The sequence below is a fragment of the Rousettus aegyptiacus genome, unplaced genomic scaffold (assembly GCF_014176215.1).
Source record: "Rousettus aegyptiacus isolate mRouAeg1 unplaced genomic scaffold, mRouAeg1.p scaffold_m13_p_14, whole genome shotgun sequence".
NCBI classification, from domain to species: Eukaryota; Metazoa; Chordata; class Mammalia; order Chiroptera; family Pteropodidae; genus Rousettus; species Rousettus aegyptiacus.
In genome coordinates, this window is record NW_023416289.1 from 8,782,801 (window position 1) to 8,801,713 (window position 18,913).

General features: G+C 60.3%; 1 protein-coding gene and 1 long non-coding RNA gene across 7 annotated transcripts in view; one reads left to right on the forward strand and one right to left on the reverse strand.

Annotated features, from left to right (window-relative positions):
- The first annotated feature begins 960 nt into the window (after positions 1-960).
- The window catches only part of BCAR1 (BCAR1 scaffold protein, Cas family member), a 35,497-nt gene continuing 17,544 nt past the window's right edge, over positions 961-18,913 (forward strand). For 2 of the 6 annotated variants that reach the window (XM_036231339.1, XM_036231340.1), the window contains exon 1: positions 961-1,140. In XM_036231339.1, coding sequence (XP_036087232.1) covers positions 976-1,140 — 165 coding nt within the window. In that variant the 5' untranslated portion in view covers positions 961-975. The other 4 variants (XM_016130068.2, XM_016130067.2, XM_036231342.1 and 1 more) reach the window with 4 other exon arrangements.
- On the reverse strand, positions 9,878-13,578 carry LOC118611341. Its single transcript, XR_004954216.1, has 2 exons — positions 13,354-13,578; positions 9,878-10,331 (listed from the first exon to the last, which is right to left on the reverse strand). It is a non-coding gene; the product is annotated as an uncharacterized LOC118611341 (long non-coding RNA).

Below are 18,913 nucleotides of genomic sequence, written 5' to 3' on the forward strand. Positions count from 1 at the left end.
TACAGTACCCCTCTCATTGTCAGTGACCGCTGTTAGGATTCTTCCCAGGACCCTCAGGAGAAAGATCAAGGCAGCTCCACCTCTTGGAAAAGATGGCTGGAACGCCTCCTCAACCCCAAGAGATGACTTGCTTTGGGGGGGTTTTGAGATCTTGGGCCTCCTGGCACATCGCATTCTGCAGACAACAGTCTATGCCCCCCAACCTGCCCCCACAGATTTCCTAGGGAGCTGGAGTTCTCTGTCCGCCCCGCTTCCCTAGGGCCCCCCATGAATCTCAGCTGCCGCGGGCCAGCCTCGGAGCCCCAGCTCTGTGTTACCTCCCCAGCACTGCCCTGGCCCCCAGAACCTTGGCCTAGGTGTTCATTCACCATCCCCTGGCAGTAGCAGCAATTAACCCAGCTCGGCTTTGCCCAGGAAGGGCCCCCAGGGAGCTGGCATGGGCGGCATGTGACGGGTGGCAGAGCGGAGTGGTCGGACCGCTGGCTCTGTCTTCTGGCAGCTGAGGGGTCTCGGAGCCTCAGTCTCTGTTAAATGTATCATGAGAACAGCAAGGCCTGCCTGGCAGGGCTTGGGGGGATTAGGGCACACGTGTAAGTGCCCTCTGCCCGTTTATGGGGTGTTTAGATACCCTGTCAGATGTGGAACAGCCAAAGAAATAGGGGGTGTTTAATCTGGGGAAGGGAAGACTCCGCCTGCGAACGCCTGTCTTCCAGTTTCTGAGGGCTGGTCCCTGGCTCAGGGACACCTGGCTGTGGGTGGCCCTTGGGCCGGGGAGGATCCTCCCTAAAAGCCAGTCTAGCTCCAACTGTCAGGGTGACCCGACAGTGAGCCAGGCTACTGCCCGGTTGTTGGGAGCTTCCCATTCCTGGGGTGGGGGCGCTGGGAGGGGGCGCTGGGAGGGAGCATAGAGCAGGCTGAGGAGCCATGGGCTGCCCGTGGCGGTTGCTCGGGGTCTCTGGGCTTTCAGCCGGGGGAATGGGGAGGGTTTCTAGTAGCCCTGCTCAGCTGGTGTGCAATCGCCTCCAGATACAAGGACTGGGAGCCCGGCCAGACCACAGTGCAGGCGCCCAGCACCCAGGGCTGGGCAACATAGGGAGTGAGGGTGGGCACGCAGGAGATGGTGCTCTTAGAGGAGGCTGGGTAAGGAGTGGAGCCCGAGCTTCCCAGCCTCGCTGGGCCGACAGAAAAATGCCGGGGTCTGGGGTCCTCGCCTTTAACGCGGCCCCGGCGGAGGAGACGGGAGGGGGAGGGGCCGCGCCGGCAGGCGCATGCGCGGCGCGGGCTGGGGCGGCCGGACCGTCCGGCAGCCGGGAGCGCGCAGGAGCCCGCGGGGACCCCCGAGAGCGCTGGGACCGGTCCCGGGGGCTCTGAGCGGCGCGGCGAACGGGAGCCCCCAGCTTGCCGGCGCCGCTGCCCGCCTGGGCTACGTGAGCGGCGGCCAAGATGTCCGTGCCGGTGAGTACCGACCGCCGGCCGGGACCTCGGGTCGGTCGCCCCAGGCCGGGCCTGCGACCTCGAGCCGCCCCTTGCCGGTCTAATGCCACCGGGACTACGAGGTTGGGGTTCACCCTCCTGGGCCTTCTCAGGCCGGGGGATGGGGGCAGCTTGGGGGCGTCTCCCCCAAACCGGCCTCTCTGCCTTTCTTTCTGTCCTTGTCCTCTCCCCGGAGAGCCGGGTCTGTGGGGTTCGTACCGTCCCCCAGAACCCCCTCCCGCGGGACACCAGTCCGAGACCGCTGGGCCGGTGATCGCGGAGGTGTGCTGTCCTTCAGGGATAGCTGTTCTGTTGTTCTCCAGGGACCTCACTAGGATGGCCAGGCCTGGCGCCGGGTCTGTACCTCTCCCGAGACACCTGTCTACCATGACCGCCTGACCCTGTGGGATGCTGAGCCAGAAACCCCAGACCGGCTGATGCACTCACTTGCCGGGGAAGTTTTTAATGCTGAACCCCCAAGGGCACTGGGCCAGACCCCTTTCTCCCTCCTAGCCATAGGAGCTTCCCTTCTCTACCGGCACCCCCTCTTCCTGGCCCATCCGACAGGCTTGGGCAGTCCCCAGGCCTTGGCTCCACACTTAGTTAGGCCTGCACCTGGAGGCGTCCGGGTTCCGCCTCTTGAAGGTGACAAGTGATCCTGGCTACCCTCAGTTACCAGGCCTCAAGTGCAGGTCCCAGTCCACTTTACAGATGGACAGACTGAGATTGGGGCGAACACCCTGAGTCCTTCAAGGAAGGGGTGCTGGCTTTATAAGCCGGAAAGCTGTGGCCTCCAGCCATTGTTTCTCTGACGAGTTAGGGCTTTTCCCCTCTTACAGGAGGGGGCAGTGGGCCAGAGCACCTGGGCACCTACCCTTGTTTCTGGGACTGCTCCTCACCTGGGGGACCCCATCCTTATGATAGAGAAGACAGTTGGGGTTTCCTGGCAGGGCAAGTGGCCTCTTAATTAACCACCAGAGAGCGTGTGGAGAGTATTGGAAGAGAGATGCTGTGTGAGTACAGAGCATTGTCATTATGGAATTAAAGAGCCCAGCCCCTGCCCGCCTCCAGCACTGGTAAGACAGAGTTACAGATGAAAAAATTAGGGCTTCCAGACAGTGCTGATGTGAACCTCTGCCCCCCCTCCCCCATTTATTCTGGTTCAGAGCATAATTGCCTCATCTTTAGAAAGAAAGAAAGAAAGAAGACAGAAAATGCCTGCCAAGCCCTTCTCTCTCCTGCTCTGCTCTCCTGTAAAGCTCTGGCTCTTTTCTGGAGAACTGCTCTGACCCTGTGGGTACTGGCCCGAGGGACAAGGTGGTCTGCCACCTGGGCCTGCTCAAGGGTCTCCAGAGCAGTAGTGAACAAGGAATGTGACTCAGGCTACATCAGAGCCTGCATGGCCCCAATTTGGGAGATCTGTGGTGGATTCTTTTCGGTCGTCTCCTGTCACAGCAGAGGTCTGGACACAGTCTGGGATGGCCCCCAGACCCCTTGCCTTACAGGACTTCGGGCAGCCTTCCTGGGCTCTGTGCCTCAATGGCCCCCACTGTAACAAGAGAGGGATGGCAGGAAGGCCAGGGTCTGGGGGTGACTTGGACAGACAGGCATTGCTGTGGACACCTGCTGTGGACACCTGCAGCTAAGGTCTCCTTGGTCTGTCTACAGCATCGCCAACTGCAAGTCACTCTCTAGCCTGCAGCCACAGCCCTCAGGGACTCGGCAGGGGGTGGGTGGGGGTCTCACCATCTGTCCCCTATTGACTGGGCTGTCAGATGACTCGCTCTCTCCTGGGACCTTGGGCAGTGTGTGAGCTGGTGGGGCTGGAAGAGAACTTCATTTTTGAAGCCGCCGTGAAATGTACAGAAAATTGCTTTCATGTGAGTTGTAAGGCTCCTCAGAATCTTCCAGGCCAAGCTGCCTGCTTTGAGCCCTGCTGTTGGAACCCAGAATGGTGACCGCCCACGTGCTCATGGACACGTTTGCGTTTTAAGCACACCCGTTCATTTGAGCAGTCTTTTCCTGGATGGGGCTGACGCAGGCACTTTAGCCCACAGAAATTACAAGATGCTTCAGAATGGAATGGGAGGCGATGGCGGGGAGAGAAGAGGTTGGGACGGCCAGGTGGAGACAGGAGTGACTTCCTGAGTGTTCGAGCAGGAGGACCCTCCAGAGATCAGCTGGTCTCACTCTGTCATTTGACCCACACAGGGATGGGACCCAGAGTCCCACACAGGGTCCCCCCGACTCCCTGCACAGTGTTCCTTCCTTCACCCTGAGCTGCGGGCAGAGCTCACACAGCAGCTGGAGATGCTCTTCCTGGCTGGCCTCTGACATCTGCCTTCCTCTCGGGCATGGCCATCTGGTTCCCTGGGCCTGTCTTGTCCCTCTGGGCAGACAGGAAGCATTCGAAAGGAAACCAGCTGTGCCACCCACCTCAGACCCCTGGCAGGCGCTGGCATGATCCTTGTTTAGGAGCAACGAGGTGCTGACTGTCGCCTGACAGTGTCAGGCGAGAAGCCAGCTCCCAGTTTGTAGAGAAGTTCTGTCTGTCTGTTCCTGCCTCTTGTTTCCTGTCTGTGACATGGGCTCAGCCATTGCAGACCATCCTCTGCTCCTCGATTGAGTGAGGGATGAGTTCTTTCAGGAAATGAAGGCGCTTAGATGTGTGGAGAGCGTCGTGTGTGCCAGGCTCTGGGCTCAGGGCTTCACAGGCTCACGGGCTGCATGGCCACTGAGAGAGCCAGAGTGGGAACAAAGTCTGGCAGGATCCAAAGCCAGAAAGTGAGCGTCATTCTGCGTGGCCTCTGTGATTGTGGGGGTTGCGGCTTACTGAGCTGTCCATAGAGGCCAAGTCCGCTGAGAGACCGACCCTCTGCTTGTGGCTTTCCAAGTATGAGTTTGTGTAACCCCTTCGGCACCCCCGAGAGGTGAGGCAGCTTGCCCAGGGCTGTGCAACAGGGTGGGTCCAGCCCTGAGCAGCCCCAGCCGTGGGTGGAGATCAGTGGACCAGGTGTGGCGCCTGGTCGAACCTCCGCCAGTGATCCCGGGGCCCCCTCTATGCCTGGCTTTGTGCCAGCCAGTTCTGTGATGAGAGAGCTGGCCAGGGAGCTGGGAGGCACTGGTCTGGGCAGCCAGACCATGGACAGCTGGAGGCTGGTAGAATGGGCTCAGAAGAGGACAGCGGGAAGAAGCAGTGTCCAAGTCCAAAGTCCCTTGTTTAGTCTTCAAAGCATACAGCACGCTCCTCCTGCCACATCCCCGCCTCCCACCGGCCTTGCCTCTGCCCGGCCCTCCCTACGGCCCTCCCTACGCAGGAAGTAATCAGCTGCTGCCTTGCTCACCAGGTCGCTCCTGCTCACGCCCCAGCGCTCAGGCAGAGGGCATCAGCCCGAGAAGCCCTCCAGGACCCCCATCTGTGCCTGTGCGTTTGTGGTTGGGGTTATTTGGTTGCTGGAAGGCTCCCTCTCCAGACTGCAGTCTTCCTCAGGGCGGAACACAGGCCTGCTTGGCTCCTCTCTGCCTCACCGCCCCGGCTGTCCCTGGCCACCTGCCGAGGATGTGGCCCTGGGAGCACCAAGGAGCCCCCACAGACAGGTGGCTGTGTCCTGGTGCAGAGAGCCTGGCTTTTCAGCTGCTGTCCCAGAAGCCTTGTGGGGGGCTGAATGGGATTTCCAGAGGAGCTGCTTCTGGCTGGGGAAGATGTTTGGTGGCTTCAAGGGCCAAGCTCTTGAATGAACGGTGCTGGCTCATATACATGTTGAGTGAGTTTCTCAACCTCTCTGAGCCTGTTTCCTCATCTGTATTTTGGGGATATGAACAGCACTGAGCTCTTGGGGCCTTGTGAGAACTTGGCAAGGCTTGCAGAAGGCTCTTAGTAAGAGACTAATCCGTCATAGCAGCTACTGTTGTGGAGGGTGCCATCTTTATCCTGCCGCCTTTGGCTGGGGCAGTGGACAGCACTCACTCCTGGCTCCTGCATGACCAGCGCAGGGAGGCGCGATCAGCTCCCTGCAGCCGGGATTCTCTGCGGCCTGCCCAGTCTGCCTCCAGTGTCCCTTCCTTTATGGTTGGTATGGTCCTACCAAGGCCTTAGCAGTGGGATGACCCTGGTCCTTTCCCCGCCCCAGCCTGCCTTCAGGACCCTTGTGTCTTGAGCCTTGGATGGGCAAGTCCTTCTTCTCACCCCACCAACAAAGTGGCATCCGGTGGGGCCACCAGCTGGCTGGCCTGCCACATCCTAGGCCAGGTAGACGCCCTGCCCCAGCGGCTGCAGGGTGTGGTCAGCAAAGGGCAGGCAGGGCCCTTGGCAGGAAGGAGAGCACCTTAAGGGGGGGCTCAAGCCTGCAGGTGGGGCGGGTGGTCTGCAGGGCAGTGACAGCGACACCTGCCGACCCCCACGTCTGCTGCCGGTCGTGAGTTTTTGCCCCCTCCCGTCCCCTTCCCTGTCTGTGCTCGGTGCTCGCCGTCCTCCCCAGCTGTGGCCTGGCTCCGTCACAGCTGCTCGCTTTGACTGCATCCTCGTCACACCCGGCGTTTCTTTGGCTTACTCTTAGTCCCTGTTTGCCAGGCCAGTGTTTCCCTCTCTTCGAAAACAGGACAAATTGCTGGGGACAGGTTGGGGACCTTGGGAGAGGTGGCAATGGATGCCCACCGTGGCAGGAGAGATGGTCGCAAGTTTTGGCTCTAAAGTTAATCCCTTTTCTAAGGGGGATTTCAGGCCGAGGGGGCTTTTCAGTCATTTTAATTTATTATTAAACCCCCTCCTCCCCAGTTCCAAGGAGGATTTGAAGCAAATTATAGTGAAAGATACGAGTAGTCTGGGAATCATCCAAAGATCCAGAACTATGTATGTAATATATGGGGAAGATAGGCATACAGATGTAACTTCCAGCTCCCTCACAGCTGGGGCAAAGAGGGTAACACGGTGGGTTAAGGATTGCAGTACCTATTTTTGGCATTTTCAATGCCATGTAGTTTTTCCTCTGTGCTTTGTTTTATTCTTACCAGTCGAGATTCAAGGTAGATTTTCCACGTAGTGAAATGGACGGATGTCAGGTGTGCAGTTGGATGAGTTTTGACGAACGTAGAGCCCATGGAACCGTCAGTCAAACCAAGATGATGCTAGCCTTCGTCATCTCAGAAAGTTCGCAATTTCCCCTTCGCCGTCAAGCACCCCCCACCCTCCGTAAGGCGGCCGGCATTCTGATTTCTCTCATCGTGGCTTAGACTTCTCTTTTCTTGAACTTCGTATGAGTGGAAGCGTACGGTATGCACTCTTTAGGGTCTGGCGGCCTTTCTTCGGCATAACGGTTTGGAGATTTTCATCCACGTGGTGCGTCGCGGTAGTTCCTTTTGCACGGCCGTGCTGCGCAGCGTGCCGTTGATGAGCGTGAATTCATGCACTCGCCCACTCTCCTGCCGGCGGGCGTCCATCTCCAGCTCTGTGCGTGCGTTTGTACGCCCCGGAACACTAGTGGTGTTGCCAGTGTTTTCTAAAGCCCGATAGCCAATCACAGGTGCCTCAAGGCGTGCCCGGAGAGAGGTCTGTGCTCCCACGTCCTGGGTCCCTCAGATTACGTGCTTGTCAGCAGATGGTGTGACCGACCACCCGCCTCCTTGTTCAGAGCCCTCCCCACGTATCTAGGGTCTGAGTTCCCTCTTCCTGGATTGCCCATGGAGTGAAGCATCTTTGGTTTTTGAGTCACCTTTGTTCCCCCTGGGCCCATGTCCAGAGGTCGTGGTGGGGAGAGGCGTCTAGGAGAACAGGAGGCAGGCATGGATGGGCACTGTCCTGGGAGCCGACCGAATCCCTCTGCCCTCGCAAGATTCCTGGGCTCCCTCCTTTTTGTCCCTGGCTGCCCACCAAGACGCTCCCCTAGGCTGACGCTGCCTGGCTGCTCCTGCTTCAACTCTGGGAGTCCCCAGGCTCAAAAAGCCGAAAGGGATTGTCCCTCGGGCGCGACTCTCCCTGCATCCCTGACACCTCCGGGCTTTGCTGTTCACACCCAGGGAGCTGGCACGCCTGCGCTATTTTTACGAATCTTCACTGTTACTTTTTCTGCAGTGAGCCTCAGCCAAGGATTCAGGCATCCGCTCAAATGCCACCTCCAAAGAGAGAACCCCCTAGGCAGCTCGTGTAGAATAGCCTCATTCTGCTTTATTCTCCTTCAGAGCCCTGCTCACCACAGATGTTCACATGTCCGTCTGTTCGTGCCCCCTCACCCCCACCCACACACACCCTGGAGTGTCAGCTCCCTGGGACCTGGACGTGCTTCCGGGCAGCAGCACCCTAGTAGTGAGTAGGTGCCAAAGGAACGACGGGCATAGTGTGATTGTATAGTGATGGACCGCACAACCAGCCACCCCCCGGCCCCATCACAGCCCGCGGGGAGACCCTGCCCACACCCCCGCGTCGGCCAGTGGATCCGGAGGCAGCAGGGCTCCGCAGAGAGATTCTACCTGAGTCTCGGTTGAGGTTTTGTTCCTCTTGTGTGTTGGGGGCTGGGAGAAGCTCAGGGCACCTGAGCAGGGGCCGGGCGAGCAGGGAGGGCCCAGTGGAGAGCCCGGTGTCCCCTGGTGCCTGGCGGGGTGGAGCTGGTGTGTGATGCGGAGGGCATGGGTGTGCCGATGACACCAGGGTGCTGTGCGCCGTCACTCGGTGGCTTGGCGATGGGCAGGGCTGCTGGCAGTGGTCACACGTAACAAATGCCCAACCTGAGGCTGCGAAAGCTGCAGCGATGGGCTGGGGGTCCCACGCCAGCCGGAGCCTGTACTGATCTCTCCTGGGGCACGTGGAGTCTTGCTCTGTGGGTTGGAGCAGGCTCAGATGGGACGCCTCACGCCGTGGCCCGAGGGGGGAGGAAAAGTTGCTCCTTCCCAGTCGCTGCCTTAGCTCCGTCTCCACTCCTTCCTGACCTGCCCATCCCAGCTGAGTGGCCAGGCAGCGCTGTTCTGCCCTCTGTACGTCCCCGTGAGTGTCCGCGGGTCTCCGTGATTGTGGGTACCTGTGCTCCTGCAGAAGCAAGCTCAGGGGGCGGGGGGGGGGGCAGCAGACGGCATGTGAAGTCACCCCCCTCTGACTGCCCTGATGTGCTGGGCCTGGTTGCCATGGGGAGAGGCAGGAGCAGATGGCGGACTGCTTCTTGACCACGCCCTTGTCCCTGCCTTCCCGGGGCTGTCAGCCCAAGCTGGGTGGCCACCAGCAGCTACGCTTTCTCTCTGAGGACAGGGACTTGTCCCCCTGCCCCTCCTCTCGGCCCCCCCTCCTCCAGCCAGAACCGAGCTTTTCTCTTCCCCTACCCCTCTTTCTTCTGCCGCCCCAGTTCTTCCGCACGCACCGTTGAGGGGCTGCTGCTGAGAGGACGCCGGGAATGGTGTCACAGTGCCAGCAGGGAGGACAAGTGCCCCTAGGCCCCGGCCTTCTCATTACACACTGCGGGCCTGGTTGTTGGTCCAAGCCCCCACCTTGCCTGCCAGCACCCTGGGAGGTCCCCCGCCTGGAGAATAGAAATGGGGGCTGCAGAAGAGAAAAGGGGACTCGGGACACCAGGGTCAGCGCCCTGGGAAGAGGCCCTGGGAAGTACTCCAGGGCCCAGCCTGCCACCCCAGTCCAGCCTTGGGCCTACTGTGAGCAGATCCCCTTTATAAAGCAGGCATCTCCCTGCAGGTGCCTCAGCTACACTTTAATTTTCAAATTACAAAAGCAATTAAAAGAATCATGCGAGTATGCTGCTCCTTCCAGCTTCGGTTGGGTTCCTTGAAAGAGCCAGAGTGGGGAGGGAGGGCGGTGGCCACTGGGTTTGCTGGGATCCAGGCCTGGACCTGGGAGGCCAGTCTGCCCTCTGGTCCCGCCCCCCCCCATCCCCCTTCCCTGGCTATGTCCCTGTACCTGGTGACTTCATCCCCACACCATTGGTCCTGGCCCAGGCCCTGCACCCAAGTCTCTCGGGACTGGCCTGGGAGGGCGCTAAAGGAATGGCAGGCTGAGGACTAGAGCCCCCCAGCCCCAGGAGTAGGTGACTGGGGAGGGATTTGGCTCCAGGCTGTGGGGTCCACTCACCTCTCAATGGTCAGAGTCACCGCTGTAATGACAAATGAACTTCCCCATTGGTCATTCTACCCTCAAAGAGCGAGGGAGGCTAGGAAAGCGCTTTATGGCCAATGGCCCTAGCACCCACCCTAGGAATGCATGGCTGCTCTGTCTGGGGTCACCTGAGTGCTTTTCCATGGGGATACGCCTGGGTAGCTGGGTTATGGTTATAGCTTTGCCACTTCCTAGCTGTGTGACCTGGGCAAGGCACTGCTCCCCTTTGAGCCTCTGGGCAGTGGTAGTTCTGACCTGGTCCCCAGGGTCGCAGCGAGGACCGTGTCCAGCCCGCGTGTGACAGCGGTTCTTATGCAGCCAGGCTCCCCTCTTCTGTAGGCCATCCTCAGGCTTCCCCGGACCCTCTCCCAGGCAGAGCTGGCTCCCACTCGCAGGCTGGTTTGAGCTCGCCCATGTGAGTGGCCAGCCCAGGGGGACGGCTTCAACACCTCATGGCCCTCCAGATACATCACCTCTTCCTGTCCCTGGGGCTGGCAGCACTCGCCTCCGGCCTCAGGAAATCCTTTCCTGCTGTTGCTCCCAGAGCCGGCCATCCGCTGACCCATCCAGCCACCCTCCTGAGCTACTGGGAAAAGCAAGGCTTTAGGAGGGAAAGGGCTGCGTGCAGTCACACTGCGCAGGCCATTTGAGCCTGCGCTCTTCACTTCCTGTTGTCATAAGCGTCGCCGTGCCTGATTTCAGTCTTCGGAGGGGGCCATCCCAGTAGCGGCACAGCATGCCACCGAAAGGCTGTTGTTGCCTCGCCCGTCTCCTGTAGGTGGACATTTAGGTGATTACACACCCCCCACCCCTTGCCCCGACACACACACTTCGTTTGTAGTTATAAATGCTGCAGGATGCATTGTTGGACCAAAAGCAAGAATTGTTCATTGTGCAGTGGGTCTGACCTTAAGAATGAGACCCAAAAAGCCCAGAGTGAGAGTTGGTTCCCAGGACTTTCTCACTTAGGGTCTGGGATCAGCAGCAGCCTTAGTGGACACTTAAATGTACGAGTGAGAACCCATGTCCCTATGCGCTGGGCCCGCCATGGTCCCTGTACAGACAGCTACTCCCTGAGGGCAGGGCTCGTGGCATCCCCCTGTAGCCTGTGAGTCCATCCTCAGCTTGGCCGGAGGTACCAGGCTGCTCCTGGGGTGACTGACAGTGGTCCTGCATCATCGCCCAGCTACAACCTCGCTCATCCTCCTCAGAGTGGCCGCTCTCCTTCCTGCCTGCACATTCCCCTGCACCCCGTGTTGGGGGGGTGGTGCTGGGCCTCAGTTCTCAGCTGCCTGTTCTTTGGGGTGTCTGAGGGCTTTCGGGTCCTTGGCTTTCTCAGCCCAAGTGTCCCTGCCCCGTGGTTCCCTCCCTGTCCTTTCCTCAAAGTGCTGCAGGGCAGTGGGGTAGGCTGTGGTCTGGCAGCCCTACTGTCCCTTCCCTGGACACCAGCTCTGTCCCCTCTGTGGCTGGGAGCCTGTGGGATGAGGCAAGGGGCAGTAAACTGGGTCTTAACCTCTTCACCTGGAAAATCGGGCTAATCATGAGGCCAGTTTTGCAGAATCGCTATGGGCATCATATGAACACGTGATCGTAGAGCCTTGGCCCAGGGCCTCACAGAGGCTGTCTCGGGGGCTGTGTCACTGTCAGAGCTCCTTGGCAGTCAGCCCAGGAGGGTCTGCTTTGCCCGTACACGATACATCCCAGCGATAGCCTGCCCGGTGGGTCCTGTTGTCTGCCCCCTCTCCTCAAAGGCCTTGGAGGGGCTATTCCTCTCCCCCTCAAACTACCCCACTTCCAGCATAGCGGGACACAGATCCTAGGGCCTTGATTCCAAAGCGGAAATGCCATTCTGGGAGGCACAGGCTGAGGGGGGAGGGAGTTTAAGTGGAAAAGGAGCAAATTTTTGAAATGCCTATGCCTGAGCTGGGTTCCCTTCCCCCGCCTGCCTGCGCTCGCCCACGGCAGCAACCCCACCCCCAGTGCTGCTTTAATCTGGCCCCAGAGACGGAGGGTCTCTTAAGCCTGTTCCCATGTCCTCAGCTAGCCATCTCTTCTCTCCCAAGGTCAGCTAGGCCTTTTTGTGTCCTCGCCCATCCCTGCAGAGACCTCCCGCCTGGAGCCCTCTTTGCAAGGCACCGCCTGGCTGCGAGGCCTGCACCCCGTCCCTGTCCTCACTGGAGTGGTGACCTGGGGAAACCCAAGGACTCCCACCAGCCCCTAGCATAGACAGACGCTCTTTCATGGTCCAGCTCGTTCGGATATGCTCCCTTGGAACCTGCCAGCTGGCCTGAGGACAGGGCCAAGGTTTAGGGGGACTCATAGCTCCGTGTGTGACTTTGGGGCACAGCTGTTGGGAACAAGCAGGAGGGGATATCTTAGGGATTTCTCTGAGACTGGCTCTTCTGTGCAGAAGTGGGCTGTTTCGAGGGTAACAAGGGGACCAGTCTTGAAGAGGGAATAGGGTGGCATCTAGTTGTCCCACTCCTTCTTGAAGACTCTAGGTCACACTGTGTCCAAATCCCACTTCTCCTTACCAACCCTCTATGCTGTCTGTCCAGTGGTTCCCTGAGGAGCTTTGAGGAAATGCAGACGTCCAGGTTCTCCCACACTTTTTTTCTTTTTGGAGAGGGGGAACCAGGAATCTGGTTTTTTAACAAGTTCTCCAGGGGACCTATAACAACCAGGCTTGGGCTGCCTTAGCCCAGCCTTTTCCTTTTGTAGGTGGGAGACGTCCTGCCCAAGGTGGCACACCTGGCCTGGGTGTCAGTTGTGTGTGTCAGGTGGAGGGACAGCTGCGGGTCCACCTTGGGCTTACATGTATTTTGTAAGCCAGACCTGAGGGTTCTGTGCAGGGCAAAGCCTGGGCTGCCCCGCTGCTTCCTTGGCATTGTGAGCTGCCTGATGGGGTCCACACGCTCAGCAAGTGGCCCAGGATATCGACTGTCCAAGAATCTGGAGATAAGACACCAAACTGACCGGTCGTGGAGCAGGTTCCATCCTAGATCTCCCTGCAGACCACTGTGAAAGCCTGGACCGCACTCAGGGATGGCACACCCTGGTTCTACCCGTGACAATCACTGACCTGCAGCCTAGGGAGTGGGAACTCAGGAGAACTAAGGTGCTGTCCATCCAGCCCCCTCCCCCCACCCCCAGTGGTGGTTCTTCCTTTCCCCTCATTCCCTGCTGATGAAACAGATACTAACCAGCTGTTGGGGTACAGGTGTTAGGCCTGGACAGGGCTGAATGGGGAATTGGGGCGGGGGCAGAGTTCTTAGGGCACAACTGAGACCACAGGGGTTGGGTGGGGGAAGCTTCAGGGAGGCTGAATTCAACCAAGTGGAGAAGTCCACTTGGTGGGAGATGGTGAACCCCTTGTGCCGGGGTGGACTGGAGCCTCAGGCACACATCTAGTAGAACAGGAGGAGCCCCGGCTCTGCACTCCCTGGGTGACCCACTGTAGTCTCCAATTTCCCTGCCTTGACTCTTCTTCATTTCCTTGGGCTCTTACATGGTAGGCCTGACCTGAGGCGGGCGCCGCGGTAGTTGTTATTTTTAGTTTTTAGCTAGCTGGGGCATGCCCCTTCCCCTTTATCTCCAGATTCAGATATGAGTCCGATGGTCCGAAGAACCCGCGCACGGAATGCCCTGGGGATAGTGGGCAGGGAAGGCCACTTGAAGCTGGAACCTCTGGGGCTTTGGCGGGGCGGCGTAGCGGGAAAGAAGAGGGTAATCCTGGCAGTCTGCGTGGAAGAGGAGGCGTTTGCTTACGCCTTTGAGGAGGGGCGCGTTCTCACCTATGACAGAGGTTGGAGATTTGAGTTTGGAGAAAAAGATATCCTGGGTCTGAGTCTTGAAGCCTGCCTGCCATTCGGTCGGCGCCTCGAGCTTGGTGCTGCTTGGAGACGGGGGCAGTCCCCCCGGGCGTCGCGTGCCCGCGCACTCCCGCAGCCGTCCGCGTGCCCGTGCCGAGCCCGCGGCTCATTTGCATGGGGAGCCGCAGCGGCCAATGGGCGCGTTCGGCCGGGCATGCCGGGAGCCGGGCTGGACCCGCCGGGCCGCGGCGCGGCGGCGGCGGCGGCGGCGGCGGGCGGAGCGACGTGGGTCCGGCTCTGAGTGGCGGCCGCAGCAGTGGCAGGCGTAGTGGCTGAGGCGGCAGCAGCAGGACCCGGCCCGAGAGCGCGCGCGAGAGCAGCTCCTTGTGCGCCCCGGTGGCGAACCCGGCCTCAGACCGGTGGACTGGACACGATGAACTACCTGGTGAGTGCGGCGGCGAGGCTGGGGTCCGCGCGCCCGGGAGCGTCCGGTCCGGGTCCGCGTACCGGCTTCGGGGCGACCGCCCTGCCTGCGCTGAGGGTGGACCCAGGCGGCAAGGAGTTAAGCAAGTGGCATTTCCTGCCGGACCCGCGGGTCTTGGGAACCGCCGGCCGCTGGAACCTCCGCGGGGGCGCGACCAGGACGCGGTCCGAGGTCCTGGACCCGCCGCTCGCCCAGGCCGGGGCGCCGGGAGGTGAGGACTGCGGAGGATCCTAGAGCCTGCGCGCCCCAGGGGCAGTTGGAAGGGGCCCTGGCCGGGTCTCGGGGGACACTGGCCGGCAGGGAAGTTCCTGGATCCGGGAAAGTTGCTGGCGGGAGGCCCGCTCTCCCCCTACTGGCCACCGCCTTCTGGATGACCTTGGGCCTGGGAGCCCCGGCCTCAGTTTCCTCGGCTACGAGGAGAGGCCTGAGGTCCCTCAGACCGTGAACTTCCAGGAGGCGTGACCTTCCAAGAAGAGGGGTGATGTACCGTCCGTGGGTCCGTCTGTGTGTTTTGGAGTGGGAGCCGCCTCCTGCCCCCGGGCTAGGGGTCCAGGGCTGGGCGAGCGAGTGCATGGCGTCCGCGGAGACAACTCGGCCAGAACGCCAGCCTGGGGCTGGTTAATGATTCATCCCCGGCCCGCCCGCCCTGGATTCCGGGACCAGGGGCAGGCGCTTCTTGGCTTGTACCTACTCTGATTGGCAAAAGTGGCGATAGGAGCCAGATCCTGGTGGCGGGAGACCATGGTATCACCACACGACCCTTGGGTCCCAGCCTTCGCAGCCCGCACCCCTGTCCAGGGTGGGAACGGGGTGTCTTTTGGGTGTCCATAGCCCCTGGTTGCTGCTGCTCTAGGCCGAGCCAGGACCTTGTTGAGGGAGTTGGAGAAGCTGAGATTTGCTGAGGGCAGGAGGCCGAGGAGAGGGGGAGAGCGTGGGCAGGTTAGAGCTTGGGGAGACGTTACTGTCTCAGGTCCCAGACTAAAGGCAGTGGCTCTCTTGAGAACACTGGGTTTCTTTTCCCACACCTCTGCCATGAGGAAGGGGCTAGCCCGGGAGGCACCCTCCAGGTTCCTGTGGCTTGTCTGCAGACTCAAGCCAGGCCGGGAGATGTTCTCATCTGCCTGGGCTAGAGGCCACTCTCTCCAGTGCCCATTTCCTTTCCTTGGTGAAAAACCGATGGTGGGAGTAGAGGGGTGACAGGGCTGTCAGGCCCAGAAGAGCAGGTGTGTGCCAGGTGCAGGGGAGCAGGAGGAGCAGGAGTGGGGTTGGGCACAGGTGGAGCCTACAGTGAAGGGAGGTCTGGCAAGAGCTGCTGACATTCCCTGCCAGCCGCCTCCCGCTTGCCCTGGGCAAGGAAGAGGCCCCGTGGGAGCTGGGTGGAGGCAGGCCAGGACAGTCACCCTCAGCTTCAGGAACAACACCTGATACCTCTAGCCATGGCTGCTTGTGCCGAGCATGGGGGTGAGTGCTGTGGGCTGGCATCAGCTCCACAGGCCTGGGCAAGGGATCGAAGTAAGGGCAGTGCCACTAGAACATCTTATCTGAGCCGGAAATGCCCGTGGGACAGCCATTCTCTCTGCTAGTCACACAGATGGTACAAATGGGGAGACCAAGGCACAGGGCTGGATCCAGAACTTAGGCTTCTCTTCTGCCCCACTCTGGTCCTTGGGGTGCTGCCATGCTCTACTGGGGCTGCCAACTAGGTGGGGCCCCTCTGCCCCCAGGTCTGTGCCCCTTTGTGGCCCCATTCTGGACCCATTGTTCTTTTAGGAAGGCCCACCACCTTTTTCTCCTGGGGAGCTCCCACCCCTGGCCCCTAAGAACCTACAGCCAAAAGCAGCCAGGTGCGTACGCAGGAGGCTTCTTGGAGGAGTGAGGAACAATGCTGGAGTCAGACTTGGTGGGTAGGGTGTAGGGTGGAGGTGATAGGGGTCGCTCTTCAGCAAAGCCACTAGGTGAGCTCCTCTTTCTCTGGGTCCTTAGGGCCCGCAGTTGAAAGGCTGCAGGGGCGGTCTCCCTCTAAGGAGGTGAGATCGGGCCTCCAGCACCAGGGTGGGCCCTGGCTCCACCCTCCTTGCTGCCCTAACTCCCTCCCCTCTCTAGGTGAGGAGTGGGGTGAAGCACTGGCCTGGGGTAGAAGGAGCTTGGAGACTGGAGGACCAGGGCTCCATGTCCTGTCCCACATCCATTGCTCATCCCAGAAATCAGGGGTTGGGTCGTTGTTGTTGTTGTTTTATTTTTTTTTGCTTTTGAGCTGGAGAACCACACTTCTTGTGCCATCGTACCCCCCTCCACTCCGGCTCAGGCAGGTAGTAGTAGTGCTTTAAGGCCTGCGGAAAGTTCTCATTTAGGACTGGAGTGGGCAGAGCTCTCAGGGGCTTTAGATGTCAAGTGGAGAAACCAAGGTCTTGTAAGGAGTGAAGCCCCTGCTGTCCCTTCTGCCTGTGCTCTCTGTGATGACAAATCTGTGTCCAGGGGATATTACCCCAACTCTGGGCCTGGTGCTGTCCCTGAAGTAAGGTCAGCCTCATGCTGAGCCCCTCTGCCAAAGACCTGTGAATACTCCCAGCAGGGTCCCACTGAGGGGCGGAGGGAGTGTCACGCACACAGGCCTGGGGTCTGCCACCCTGGGTGGATTCTCTGGGCTGGGTGGCAGTGGTAAGGGTTCTAAGGGGCCTGGGGACCATTTTCAAGCTGCCAGCAGTTGGAGTGGGCTGGAGGGTGGAGGGCTTTGCCCTTACCCCACCCACAGGGCCTCCTTGGTACTGACCCCAGGCCCACCTGTCCCTACCATCTCTGGTATGTTGCAGCTGCAAATGCCATGTCTTGCAGTAGCAGAGCCCTCCCCATTTCACCTCTCTTCCACTCAGCCTCCCAGGGACAGTGCCTGGGACATCCTGGTAAGGGTGGGGACAGGGGCCTGCTTCCGGCCTAGAGTCGGCCCTGGACTCAAAGGCATCTGCTATTGCTGCCGCAGCCAAGGCCAGGCGTGGCTCATGCTTGTTACGGGGAGCCACTGGCAGTGGCCGCCCACAGGTGGATTTTAGGTGGTTCGTTCTACAGACCTGTCCTCTGGCTGCTGAGTATCAGGCATGGGACTGAGGACCCACACGTGGCCCCTGCTCTGTCCTCTGAGCCTCAGGCTCCTGAGGTAGGCAGGGCAGGAGCCGTGCTGCCCCTGGAATGGCTCTGGAACTGGGGCTGGCCCACACTTGCTCCCTGCCGGCACTGAGAGCCTGAGCCAAGATCCTGCCCACTCAGTTGTCCCTGGGCGTGTTAGGGGAGAGCGATGCTAAGGCTGCTAGTCTCGGAGCTCTACCCAGGACGCGAGTGCGGGGACCTCTCGGAAGGGAAGAGGCACTGTCCTCAGAGTTCCACCGCAGTCTGGGGCCAGGGTAAAGGGGAGGTCAGCACCCTGGCCAGGGGGCCGGTTCCGCTGCCCCTCCAGGGGGCTCCAGGAAACAAACGAGCAGGGGATATGGGCGCAGACTCCAGCCTGTCTTCATTGGCCACCATGGCTCCTTGGGACAAGCAAACAGTATCCCAGAAATAAACTCGGCCCATGTTTGAGATAGTTCTGAGTGTGAAGGGAACTAGTGTTTTCTGAGTGACTGCTGTACGTGAGGCCGTGTGCTTGGAAAGAGACAGACACAGACAGACAGACAGACAGACAGAGATAGACAGAGGTAGGAGACAGGAAAGGAGGAAAAGGCCTGTGACAGTGCCACTCCTGGCTTTCGTGAACCCAAGCATTACCCCAGGAGCCACCCAGCTCCACGTTCACGTTATCACACAGCCCAGATCTGCCTCGGCTGCCTCCAGACTGTGACCCTGGCAAGTCCAGTAACTGTTCTGTGCCTCAGCTTCTCCATCTGTGAGATGGAAGTAACCGTGGCGTCTCGCAGAGGTAAAAGAGATGACTGAAGTATACAGAAGAGCCGTGCCTCTGACACAGTGCTGGCCGTCATCGTTGCCGTGAACAGTCGTGCCTCTCCCCCATCGCTCCCAGTCTCCAGGCAGTGTCCTCTGCCAGAGTCAGGTTTCGGAGGTACCCAGAGCACATCCATGGCTCCCTGAGGCGGCCTGCAGAGCCGGGGGGAGACCTGAATACCTGTCACATGGCTGTGGTCTCCCCGACGCCTCCCCGCCAGTGTCCAAGGCCCAGCTGCTTCGTGTCTGAGGACCCTCCTGGCCTGGGTGGGGCTGGTGCCCAGCGGGCCCCAGGACACAATGAGGGCCATTCTCAGAGCCAGAAAGGGCCTGCGGGGCAGCCCTGTCTCTCTCGCGTGCAACAACCAGGGTGTTGTTCTGAACGGGTCTGGCTGGCAGGCCACTGCCCGGGAGTGTTGGCATCGGGCTGAGGGTTCTCTGGTTCTCCCCTTCGGGGAGAGCAAGCCCCAAAGGGCCTTCTGGCTTCCTCAGGCGTGGCCACGCTGCTCCCAGGGAGGGCAGGTCACCACCTTCTGCAAGGAGGGCTTCTGCCTGAGCCTGTGCATTCTGGGCCAGGCCCGGTGCCCATGTGTGGGTGTTCCATGCTGAGGGAGACAGCCCCTCTCATCCTGGGCATCCGGGTCGGAGGCCACGAAGTGGGCAGTAAGAAGGCATATTGGTCAGCACTTCCGTGGCGGGGGGTGGGCAACAGGGAGCGGGTGCCCAAGGAGAGGCCCGGGGTCCTTCCTGGAGGGGTGCCTCGAGTCATGTCCCGAAGAAGGAGCAGGACAGCTTGCGAGGTTTCCAGAGGCTCAGGGCAGGCCCGGCAGCAGTGCCAGTGCTTCGACACGGCGTTCTCCTGACGGCGACGGCGTTCCGGCAGGGCGCCCCGGCAGGGGGTCACAGCGGTCCCCTGGCGAGTGTGACGGCGAAGCACCTGATTGCCCAGCTGTGGAGGCTGCGGAGCCAGGCTCTGGGAGAGCTGGCCGCTCTTCCACGCTGGGGCAAGACATTGGGTGTCCATAGTAGGAGGTCTCAGGCTGGGCTCATCCTGCCGTGGGATGCCACCATTCGGGTGACATTTACTGAGCTCTCCACGAACCATCCCAAGGCATCCTGCGGCATGAC